This window comes from Lissotriton vulgaris, chromosome 5 (assembly GCF_964263255.1).
Source record: "Lissotriton vulgaris chromosome 5, aLisVul1.2, whole genome shotgun sequence".
Classification (NCBI taxonomy): Eukaryota; Metazoa; Chordata; class Amphibia; order Caudata; family Salamandridae; genus Lissotriton; species Lissotriton vulgaris.
The window spans coordinates 1,251,348,205-1,251,360,720 of record NC_141693.1 but is presented as its reverse complement, the minus strand read 5'-3'; the positions used below and the strand labels follow the sequence as shown (position 1 = coordinate 1,251,360,720).

General features: G+C 47.3%; 1 protein-coding gene across 1 annotated transcript in view; it reads right to left on the bottom strand.

Moving 5' to 3' along the window:
- Positions 1 to 12,516, bottom strand: part of STK38 (serine/threonine kinase 38) — a 395,034-nt gene that overhangs the window by 316,108 nt on the left and 66,410 nt on the right. Inside the window, exon 3 of the mRNA XM_086923099.1 lies at positions 12,374 to 12,496. Coding sequence (XP_086779225.1) covers positions 12,374 to 12,496 — 123 coding nt within the window. The remainder of the gene's footprint in view (positions 1 to 12,373; positions 12,497 to 12,516) is intronic.

Genomic DNA, 12,516 nt, shown 5'->3' with positions numbered 1-12,516 from the left:
TGGTGAAGAATTGGCTTGGTAGTTTAGTCTGCCCTGTTCCCATGATGCACTGGGCCAGGGACAGACTGATTTGCATATAGCCAGGTTCTGATCTGGGATGGGGCAGTGAGATAAATAACGGTGATGGATCAAGCCCTGATCTTTGGACTGGGTAAGAGTGGTCTGCTTAATTCAGACACTCTGTTCATCACCACCCCCTTTTCTGAATCGTTTTTGGCCACTATAGGTGTGGCAGGGTATACTCAGACATGAGTCCCTTTCTCACTGCTCCATCAGGATTCAAGCAAGCTGGGCCGAAGACGGCTGAAATGCCAGAAACCGGTCCCCGGTAGCTTGTCTCCTTTCTGGTGAAGAATTGGCTTGGTAGTTTAGTCTGCCCTGTTCCCATGATGCACTGGGCCAGGGACAGACTGATTTGCATATAGCCAGGTTCTGATCTGGGATGGGGCAGTGAGATAAATAACGGTGATGGATCAAGCCCTGATCTTTGGACTGGGTAAGAGTGGTCTGCTTAATTCAGACACTCTGTTCATCACCACCCCCTTTTCTGAATCGGACAATCAATGGGAGCAACCCAGGAGATCTCCTCTGCCGATGGCAAAGCAGGAGCTGTTTACGGCAGTCATGCATACCAGTGTCAATGATCACCAGCAGTTCCATCCGCTTACGTATCGGATCGTCGCTACACCCACCAGAAAATGGGGAACAACCAACGACCACCTCGGGCCCATCCGCGTCTCCAAGGGACGACCCGGGAGCAATGGCGGCCATCACCTCGTCTTGTACCAAGAATCTTGGGCCAAGGCCAGCTGCCAAATCTTCAGCGCCTGCAGGACGTCACCAATCGTGGGTTCGCGCTCACCAGAACAGGCCCAAGCGGAACACAAAGGCAAAGAATCGGCATCCCGGGGCGTTCCACAGGACATGGCATCAGCCGCCATTTTGCAATTGTTGCGTCGTCTCTTCGAAACCAACTCCAGGGGTGGGCTCACCTGCAGGGCCCCCGCGGGATCCCCCTCAAGCGCACAAACAACACCCACGGTGCTGAAATAATGACCACCAAAAGAGGGGGACCCGCCGGCACCACCCCTCCGCTGAAAACACTCTCCGCCACCGAGCGATGGAGTCCGGAATGGCCGGACGGCAGCAAAGGGGGGAGCCACCAACACGGCGTCCCCCACACACAGCTTGCCGCACACCACCTCTGGAACACCGGGCGGTAGTCCCAGGCGCGTTCACTTGCCTCCGGGCTCTTCGCACATCGGCAACTTCCGGCCGGCCTCAAACCTCCACCCGAGGCCGCCGCCGACACCGTCTCGCCGGCAACTCGCAGAAGGCGAGGCCCCGGACTCCACCCCGAAGAGGCTGCCGCTGCGGATCCACTGAGCGCCGGATCCACCAGGATGGATGGTGAGTGACTGCAGAACTTCGCATATAAATTGTTATTCTTTTTGGGCAGGATGAGTGCCAGGATAGTCGAGTTTGGGCAGGGAGGCCGGCGGAGCCGAGCTACCGTGCGGCCATCACGATGTCGAGCTTGGCTCCTCCCCCCATCTGCAGTTTTTGATGTGCCTCACGCGGTGATTTAAAAAAGCTTTCTGCACACACTTTAAATCCACCTCCGTTCATGCCTTTTCCCCCCACCCACTCCTTCATCCGTCCATTCTGTGCTGGTTACATTTTAATGTAACTATTAGCAAACAGTGAAAGGGTCTCATGCCGCTCCCCAAAAATAACTGCCTGTAGAGTTGAACAATGTTCGTAACTTACTTTGGGACTTGTATCAACTTCAAATGAGGGAAAGCTTTCAACATTTTTTTTATAGGGGCATTCTGCAACCATGCGCATTGTGCACAGCTTTCATTTGACACCAGACACTTCGTGCGCGCGCCCTGACGCTACTAACACAAGCATTCAGTTCACCAGTCTGCACACTCCCTGACCCCCCATATGCTTGCTCACCAGTGTCTCTCCCACCCTTCCTTTGATCTCTGCAGTGAGTTCTCACAGGCTCCTCTCCGCCCCCTTCCTTTAATGGCCCTCCCCCTCCCCAGCACAGAGCACGAAAACCGGTTCTTATCCGCCTTTTGAGGGGTCCAAACTTGAAGTACAGGGCTCGTCCTGCAGCAGAGGTACATAATTGAACGTGTTCGGTGCCTGCATTTTATGCGCGAATGCACGCAATAACACAGACCTCTAACTTGGTTGTCAAGCTTCATAATATAAATACAGGCAAAGCTTTAACCGATCGGCCTACAGGATATTTTTCTCAAAATAGCTCGGTAGCTTTTTGTCAGATTTTGAGCAGCAAATTCCGGTGATGGAAGTGTATAGCACTTTCTGGCGTATACAAATATTTCCAGATGCCATTAAGAGCAAAACTGACACAATAGATTTATACAAGGCTGTGCATGAGATTTGTGCCTCTTCCTTTTATCATTCTACTTTGGTTTTGGTGGAAAATTGCACAGTACATTTTAATATATAACCATTTAGAATCCGTAATGATATCGGAATGGAGACTAATTTTGACTGTTTTAGTCTCCCGCATCTCTTGTTTATTTTACAGAGTTTTATATAGTGCAAAATTTACCAGAATCGGGTATCAGAGCGCTTTACATAGCACCAGTTGCTTTACATGAGGACACATACATTTTTTGTTAGGCATGGGGAGATTAAGTTATTTGCCCAGAATCACAAGATGTTCAGCTTTGTTGCCGAGACTCAAACCCAGTTCCCCAGATTCAAGGTTGACCGCCTTAGCCGTTAGGCCAACTCCTCTCCCCTACGCATGGACCTCCAAGTTGCAGACCTGCCATTAATTAAAGCCTGGCATGGCAGTTTGGACTGGACTGTTCCTACGGAAGGAAGATCAAGGCTGGGTTTAATCTGCATATGGTGGGGTCTAATCTGAGGTGGCAGGGTGGGAAAAAAAACTGATGGACTAGGATGCAGCCCCAAGTAATTACCACTGGCTGTTATTAATGCAAGCATTTCATCCATCGCTTTTTTGTTTGCACTTCAATGTGACACCCTTAGTGTGACGGGTATGCCCAGATTGGGTCCCGGGCTCACTGTGCCACTGGTACCAAGTTGCACCTAACAGAGGAGTCCCCAGCAGGGACAAAACGGGTCTTGGGATGCTTGTATTCCAGTTCAAAGAGAGTTTGGGCTGGACTGTTTCTATTGGAGCAGGATCAAGGCTGTATAAATAGCATTTCATATTTGTAAGTGCAAGGAACAGCACTGGGGTGTATGATTGAGAGCGTGACTCTCACACATAGTTACATTTTCGTACACATAAAACAGGTACACCACCAGGCAGGATTACACGCTTCCCTTTCACACACACAGCACATACTGATTTTGTCAGAAACCATGCAAGCTTTCCTTGCATGTTTAGAACAAGTACAGAATCTGCAGCAGCAGTCCATACCTGCGCGTAAATACACACATATATATATACAATGTGCAGCATTTGGCGCAGTTTAATATTCCCCGACACAAAGCATTAAGTACAAGATGGTCAGCAGCAGCAATTCAAGCTAAGATATCCACACATACAAAACATATCACACTAGCAACAGCATCTAAACTCATTTCAGAGTAACATATAGACAATGCATATCAGTGATGACCCATCTCCTCACGGGAATAATCCAGACAAGGGCCCCTCCAGAAGTAAACAAATGCAACAATAGACTAGTTTGGGCCTTATTAGGCCTCCTAAGTGAGGCTTAACTTATAGTGAGCAACAGTCCCACGCCTGGGCATATACTTGGCCTCTAAGGGAGTAACATCGAACACACAAAAGGTGATGGGAGGAATGTTTGCGATAGCCTAGAAGTTTGTCCCTTGCACACCGCGCCATAGGATCAAAGCTATATCTCACCAATCCATATAAGGGTGATATTGGTCTGGGATTGTTCATGTTCTATTCTGAAGGGGACATTGCATGGCAGTTCGGAATGGACTGTTCCCATATGGAGCAGGTAAGTACTGATTTGCCTAAGGCAGGCCTCTAGAGTGGCACACTTGGCAAAAAAAGAATGGGTTGGAATGCTGCATCAAGTGATTGCCAGTGTTAGACTATTTCCAGGTATTACTCCCATCACCTTTTGTGTTTGATGGATGTTTCATTGCCAGTAATTCCTTTCCAGGACAGAATAATTTTTGTTCACATGATATTAAAACATGGAACACATTAAAAGGAAGGATTCTTCATATTGTCAACACTTTCAGTTTGGAACTGGAACAGAACAGCCCCAACTGCTCTTACAGATCAGTTTATACAATTCATTTTTAGTTTGAGCAGGGTGGCATAGGCCAAAGCTTGAACTAAAGCATGCTTAAGATCTTGAAAGGCTGCCAATGCTTCCATGTTTGAACAGAAGCCTTCAAATAATTGTTTCTTCATAGGGTATGAGGCACGTCTTAAAACTAACAAAGTCTGCCAGCCCAAGAAAAACTGGTGTGTCCTTCACTGATGATGCTAGTGATGGCCAGTTGAGAATAACAGTCACATTGCAAGGCCTTTTGCAGATCTCCTTTCAAACTCAGACTTCTAAGTCTTCTACCACAGTTGGTTTTGTCCTAGCATGGCTAATGCATAGGAGACATGGTTTCTCTGTTGTTGGAAGTTCCTGGAAAATATTAGAGCGTCATCTATATAAAAGACAAAAAAACGATGGAGAGCATTGGAAAACATGGAGTTTAGGAAGGTGAAAATACTGCAGGTGTATTACAAATGGCCAAAGGGCATGACCGTATATTCAAAATGGCTGAAAGTCATGCGAAAAGTAGTTTTCCACTTGTCTCTTTCTTTTATAGGATGCAGATGACGGGCTGCTCACACGTCCTATTTTGTGAATACAAACAGCTTCTTGAATGTCTTTTACAAGGGTAAGAGGACATCTCTTGAGGCAGTATTTAAATCACAATAATCTATACTATGTCTAAGATCTCCAGACATCTTAAATATATAAATAAAAGGTGCTCCAGCCGAGTATATTGACTGCACAAATAACCCACTCTGTAGATTTTCATCAATGTGTTTTTTTAAGACTCCACTTTTAGAGTTAGACAAGGAACACAGTCTTTCAAACGATATGAGGGCATGAGGAATTGCTGGGATGTCACAATCAAACTTTTTATGAGGGACAAGTGAGGTAATGAAAAAATGAAAAACAATGAAAAACTATATAGGGGATGTTAACCGGGGCAGGTCTGTAAACTTCCCTTAGACCCTCCATTTCATGTGTTGTTATACATACAAGTGAGGAAATGTCTGGCTTCATGAAGATGTGAGCACATTGATAGTAGTTCGTAGTTATTTATAAAACAACCTGTTCATAACTGAGAGACCAGTAATCTCCAATGATGTAGCAGTTATCTTGCTAAAATTTTTAAGAAGATCGTGAGACTGTACGAGGAGAGCTGATTATGTACAGATTGTGACGCATTAACCAACGCAGACCAAGAAAAATGACATAACTTGGAGACAATATCAGATCAAAGGACAAAGCTTTTTTATGTGTCCCAGCTGAAATTACTAAAGATTATGTCATGTTTGGGACAAGACCTGAAGACAGTGAAGTCCCATCCACAATTTGTACCCTTTCAGGAGTAGTCTTCCCTTGAGCAAATATCGGTTGTCTTTTTCACCATACTTGATCCATCAACACTCCTGACGCTCCATAATCTAATAAAGGAGGGACAGAGATATTTAGTCCTTTTTCACAGTGCAGACAAACATATAGCAAAAAAAGATTAGAATCGGTTCCTGTGACATTTGACAATGTGATATGAAGGAGCTGCAACAGATCCGACAAACTATCCCTCACAGAAGAAAGGCTCTCATGTTTCCTCAAAATCTTGCTGGTTTAACTTGGCATTCTGACCAAATGACAAGGACCAGCACAATTCGTTTGCAAGTCCTTCTAGGCATTGGATAATGGTCCTCGAATAATAACAAATTTACACGGATTCTTCTTGGGCAGGTTTTGGAGTTCCTTCAGTTGACTGTGTCTAGAGGAAATAAAACGGGAAACTGGAGCCACACTGGTGACTCTGGCTTTCTGCTTTCTCTCATGCATATGACGTCTTTTTAATAAGGAAAAGTCAACAAACTATTCAAAAGGTACTAGATCTGCAAGAGGCTTCTCTCTACCCAAACGTTTCAGCAGCCAAGTCATGAAACTGGGTTACGTAAGAAAGGACATTATTATTTCATAGAGGGAGGTCACACAGCGATTCTTTGCTCAGAATCTGCTGGCTGTTTGCTTAGACATTTTCTTTAAATGTATCCAAATATTAATGTGGAATGTAAGGGCCATTTTAGATTGGTCTTCTTCAACAATAAATGAGAAAATTCATGAAGGAATGAACTTGGAGAAAATGGAAACCAAAACTTGATTTCATTGCGCATCCTAATATGGCCAACACTGCCCCTTTGAAGTCCTGGATGCACTCCCACCAATACGCTCCCAGATATGAAGAGAAAATACAGCCTTTATGCTGCTGAAATTAGGTCTAAATGTTACACGAATTTGGGTAGGCATTCTTCAACAGCTACCAATGCAGAGCTCCCTGCGCCACATCTCCAAAATATAGGTACGAACCGGCTGAGCCTTGAGTCGTTGTTGCACCCTCAACCGACAAGGCCACACAATAGTTTTCCTATTTTGCACCTACCATCGATTTTTTTGTCCCATGCATATAATCCGTGCCAGTTATGCTTCAATCAATCAAAGACATTTATAGAGCGCACTACTTACCCGGATGGTCTCCAGGCGCTTGGGGGGTTAGCTGCTACTGCTCGAACAGCCAGGTCTTGAGCTTCTTCCTGAAGGAGAGGTGGTCTTGGGTCAGGCGCAGGTCGGTCGGGAGGGAGTTCCAGGTCTTGGCGGCCAGGTAGGAGAAGGACCTTCCTCCTGTTGTCGTTCTTCGGATGCGGGGGACGGCGGCGAGGGCGTGACTGGCTGATCGGAGATGGCGTTTGGGAGCATAGAAGTTGATGCGGTTGTTGAGGTAGCTCGGGCCTTGATCGTGTAGGGCTTTGTGTGCGTAGGTGAGGAGACGGAAGGTGATTCTTTTCTTGATGGGGAGCCAATGCAGGTCTCTCAGATGTCCGGAGATGTGGCTGTGTCGTGGGATGTCGAGGATGAGTCTGGCTGAGGTGTTCTGGATCCGCTGGAGTCTCTTCTGGAGCTTGGCGGTGGTTCCGGCGTAGAGGGCGTTGCCGTAGTCCAGTCGGCTGGTGACGAGGGCCTGGGTGACCGTCTTCCTGGTCTCGGTGGGGATCCACCGGAAGATCTTCCGTAGCATGCGCAGGATGTTGAAGCACGACGAGGAGACGGCGTTGACTTGTCTGGTCATGGAGAGGGAGGAGTCCAGGATGAAGCCCAGGTTGCGTGCGTGGTCTGTCGGTTTGGGTGCGGTGCCCAGGTCGGGGGGCCACCAGGAGTCGTCCCAGGCGGAGGGCGAGGAGCCCAGGATGAGGACTTCCGTCTTGTCTGAGTTCAGTTTCAGGCGGCTGGTCGTCATCCACTCGGCTACATCTTTCCTCCCTTCGTGAAGGTTGGCTCTGGCGGCGGCGGGGTCGTTGGTCAGGGAGAGGATCAGCTGGGTGTCGTCAGCGTAGGAGATGATGTTGAGGTTGTGTTGGCGTGCGATGGCCGCGAGGGGGCTCATGTAGACGTTGAAGAGGGTGGGGCTCAGCGAGGATCCTTGAGGGACGCCGCAGATGACTTCGGTGGCCTCTGACTTGTACGGTGGTAGACGGACTCTGTGTTCTTCCGTCGAGGAAGGAGATGATCCATTCCAGTGCCTTCTCCTGGATTCCGACGTTGCTGAGGCGCTGCACTAGGGTGCGGTGGCAGACAGTGTTGAATGCCGCGGAGAGGTCTAGGAGGATGAGGGCAGCTGTTTCTCCGTTGTCCATCAGGGCTCGGATGTCATCGGTGGCAGCGATGAGGGCGGTCTCGGTGCTGTGGTTGGCTCGGAAGCCAGACTGTGAGGGGTCGAGGGATCCATTCGTCTCGAGGAAGGCGGCCAGCTGTTTGTTGACGGTCTTCACGATGACTTTGGCTGGAAACGGGAGGAGCGAGATGGGGCGGTAGTTCTGGAGTTCGGTGGGGTCCGCTGTTGGTTTCTTTAGTAGAGCGCTGAGTTCGGCGTGCTTCCAGCTCTCCGGGAAGGTGGCGGTGTCGAAGGAGGTGTTGATGATGTCCCGCAGGTGGGGTGCGATAACAGCGTCGGCCTTGTTGAAGACGTGGTGAGGGCAGGGGTCGGTCGGAGATCTGGAGTGGATGGAGTTCATCATGCGGACGGTGTCTTCGGTGCTGATCGGAGTCCAGGCGCGGAGGGTGGTGGTGGGGGGCGGTGGTTCGGTCATGGCGTGCGTCGGTTGAGTGCTGAAGCTGTTGTGTATGTCTGCGATCTTGTTGTGGAAGTAGGAGGCGAGGGAGTTGCAGAGGTCTTGCGATGGGGTGATGTCGTTGTTTCCGGCGTTGGGGTTGGAGAGCTCTTTCACGATGTTGAAGAGTTCCTTGCAGTTGTGTGCGTTGTTGTCCAGCCGGTCCTTGAATGCAGTTTTCTTGGTGGCGCGGATCAGTTGGTGGTGCTTCCGGGTGGCAATCTTGAGGGTGGTCATGTTGTCCGGTGTTGGCTCCCTTCTCCAGGCTTTCTCGAGGGCTCGGCAGTTCTTCTTGAGTTCGTCGGTGAACCATGGGGCCTTCTTGCTGCCGGGTCTGCTGGGCGGGGTCCTCAGTGGGGCGAGTTCGTCCGCGCAGTTGCTGATCCACTTCGTGAGGTTGTCGGCGGCCTGGCTGGGGTTCGCTGAGCTGGCGGGAGGGTGCTGGCTCAGGGAAGCGGCGAGCTGGTCGGCTGTGAGGGAGCTCCACTACAACGGTATTGCCACCAACCCTCAAGTCAAGTCAGGGACATTTGTATAGCACACAAATGACATCCTAGGAGTCTCATGGCGCCAGCAGCAGTCTCTGACAGAGAGGAGGAGCAATTAGTTTGCAAAAAGTCAGGTCTTTAGCCTTTTTCGGAAACAGCCGTGTTCAGGGGTGCTACGAAGATGAAAGGGCATTTTGTTTCATGAAGCAGGAGCCAGAAACGAGAATGCACGACCACCATTTCTGGAGGTTCGTATTCTTAAGGGCGTCAGTAAAAATTTGTTTCTGGATCTAAGTTCTCTTAGGGGCTGATACCATCGGAGTTTTTTGGACCAATATTTGGGGCCTTTTTCATACACCTGTCTATGGGCCAGGCACAGCGTTTTGAAGAGAATGCGCTTTTTTACCGGCAGCCAGTGGGAGGCATTTTAAACGGGCAGCAGAGGAAGTATTTCGCGGGAGGTTGAGAACTAACCAAGCTGCAGTGATCTGGAGAACCTGAAGCCTCCTCAGATGATGTTCATTTATGGAAGCCAAAAGTGCATTTCCGTAATCCATCCTATTTATTATTAACCCCTGGACTAAGGGTTTTCGGGCCTGAACAGGGATCCACTTGAAAAAAAAATGTCAGACTACGCATTAGTCCGAAACATGTACCAACGATGTTATTTATTTGATTGTTCATGGACAGTTTATTATCCATCAGAAAACCCTAATTACGGGTTGAATCCTTTGGTACTGGGCAAGTGCCCAGCTTGGTTGGCCACCAGTCCTCTGTCCAGTGTTCTGCCGCCTTGCTGAAGAGCATGATTTCTGATTTACTGCTGTTTAGTTGGAGGTGATTGATGGTCATCCATTCCTCAACCTGTATCAGGCAGTTTTTGAAACGTTGTTTGGTTTCGTTAGGATCAGGATCTAGTGTAACTAGGATCTGCGTATCATCGGCATACGACAGAACATCAAAACCATAGGCTCCGATCACTTTGGCCAAAGGAGTCATATAGACATTAAAGAGCGTCGGGCTCAAAATCGAGCCCTGGGGAATGCCCATTTTAACAGGTCTTTCATTTGCTCTGTTTTTATTGATTTGGACCGTTGTAGTGCGATTGGACAGGTAACTGGAAAACCATTTTAGGGCGTTTCCTCTGACACCAATCTCCCACAGCCGTTGAATTAGAATGCGGTGGGAGATGGTGTCAAAGGCCACCGACAGATCAAGCAGAACGAGGATGGTTGACTGGTGCTTATCCAGTGCCAGTCTGATGTTATCAACCACCTCGACCAATGCGGTTTCTGTACTGTGTTGTGCCCTAAATCCCGATTGTGAGGGATCCAGAAGTCCATGATTTTCAAGATGACTCACAAGATGCTTGTTGGCAATGGATTCAAGCATTTTCCCAAATTATGGAAGCAGAGAAATGGGCCGATAATTTAACAAGATGTTAGGGTCGGCCGTGGGCTTTTTCAAGATAGGCCTAACTTTAGCTGCTTTCCATATTGTTGGGAAATCGGCATCCGAGAAGGATTTATTAAAAAGGTCTGATAGGTGTTTCATCAATACCGGCGCAAGTGTGGGAAAAAGTTTAGGGGGGGGATGTGGTCAGTGGATGTCCCGGACTTCATTTTCAGTCCGTCCGACAAGGTCGCCTCGCAATCACATTTAGTAAATTCCTTCATGGTGTATGGGGGGGTTTGATGGTGATATGCCCGGGGCATCTGACTGAGTTGGGTTAGGATGGGAGGGAAAGGAGAGATGAATGGTGGTAATTTTGTCTGAGAAAAACCCTTTAAAACATTCAAGGATTTAACCAGAGATCTGAAGTCTACCGTTGCAATTAGAGGTGTCACTTTTCATAAAAGATGTAGCCAATAGCAGGTAAATTGCATGCCTTCATGTTTTGAGGCCATACTGTTAGCTCACAGACCACAATTGGGCCATTCATCTTGTACATGGGAACTTTCTAAGCTTTATGTTGAAGACCACAATGGAATTGAGGCAGTCTTGTTTGACTTGTGGGGTTGGCCTTATATGCCCTTATTAAAGAGGAGAGATCTAGTTTGTGTATAAAACAAATTGTCCTTTTCCTTCCTAAGAATGGACAACACCAGTATTTGTTAACTTACAAGCAAAAGGCCAATCTGACCAAAGACAGATCGTGCTAAGCGGTCACTCAGAAATGCACACAATCTGGAGGCTAGAAACCTATCTTGAGCTTGAGGAGAATAATTACTGCTATTTAAAACACACATTTATGCATATATTTATATGACAAGAGCAGAAGAGTCATATATATTGACAGAAGTGATACATAGCAAGACTGGAGTTGTTATACGAAACAATAAACCAGATTGGATAACTGATGCATTTGTACATAAATCCAAATTGGTGAGAGATGATCAGGGGGAAAAACATCACACAGAAAGGGTTATGTGAACTAGTCTCAAACTAGACTAGTTTACATATGGACTATGATAGCACACAAATATGGGCATAGATATAGAGACACAATGCATTCAAGCGATGAGGGCCTAGAAGATGAAGAGACTGGAATCTGGTAACTGCACATACTGTGTTTGGTGTGCCAAGTAAGTTCTGGTTTGCAGATTCCTGGAGGGTGAGTAGCAGGGTAAGATGTCAGTGAGATATCATAAATCACTTTGAACACAACTGTCAACAGCTTGTAGAAGGTCCTACTGTTGCCAGAGACCCACACAGCTTTAAGATAAAAGCAAGTGGCCGGTGTGTGACTAAACCAGGTGAATAAGATCCATGATGTGAAATTAATCACCCTGTCCGCTGGAGAGAAAGAATATTGAGGGAAGCTCATTAGCAATGTGTGGGAATGTATTAGGTCTTAGTGGTTTGGATAGGGAGACCGACGTATTGTTCATGTTCTCACAACCTGGTATCATGTTGCTGTGGCAAGGGTGGTCAAGCGCTTCCATGAACATCCAAGCGTTGAACAGAACACCTAGATTTCTAGCCGAGGAGCTGAAAGTCATGCAGTCAGGAGGGAAGCTGATATAAGTTTGATAGATAATAGGAGTAAAAGAAGTGGGAAGTATTCAGCAAAGGGATCTTAAAACCAATCAAAGTTGAACTTCAGTGATAAACAAGCTGAGATACATAAGCAGAGATGGGGTTGTCAGTGTACGTATGACCGAAGTATCCAGAGCAAGAAACTGCCACCAATATGGTTGTGTAGAAAGAGAATAGGAGAGAACCTAGAGCTGGTGCTGGAGGGACACAAACAAGAAGTAGTGTAGGTGGAAGTCATTGTCCCGACTACGGACACTGCAGATGTTCCCAGCATAAAGAGGTAATTTGATCCGTACCACAAAAACATTCTTACTCAAAGGGAGGTAAGCATTCTCGGTAAACCAAACGTTATTAATGCAGGGCCTGAACCTACAATTATTACAATGATCTAGTCACACAGAGTATTTGTTCAAAGTTCCCTCAATCTTACCTCACCAAATGCTCCCCGTCCAATTACTTTTAAGGATTCAAAATCTTCCAATCCAAGTCTAGTTCTTTTTAAGCGAAGAAACTCAGTTTCCTTACGAGCATGAGCCGATCGTCTCATTCTTTTCTACACAATGGACCAAAAAG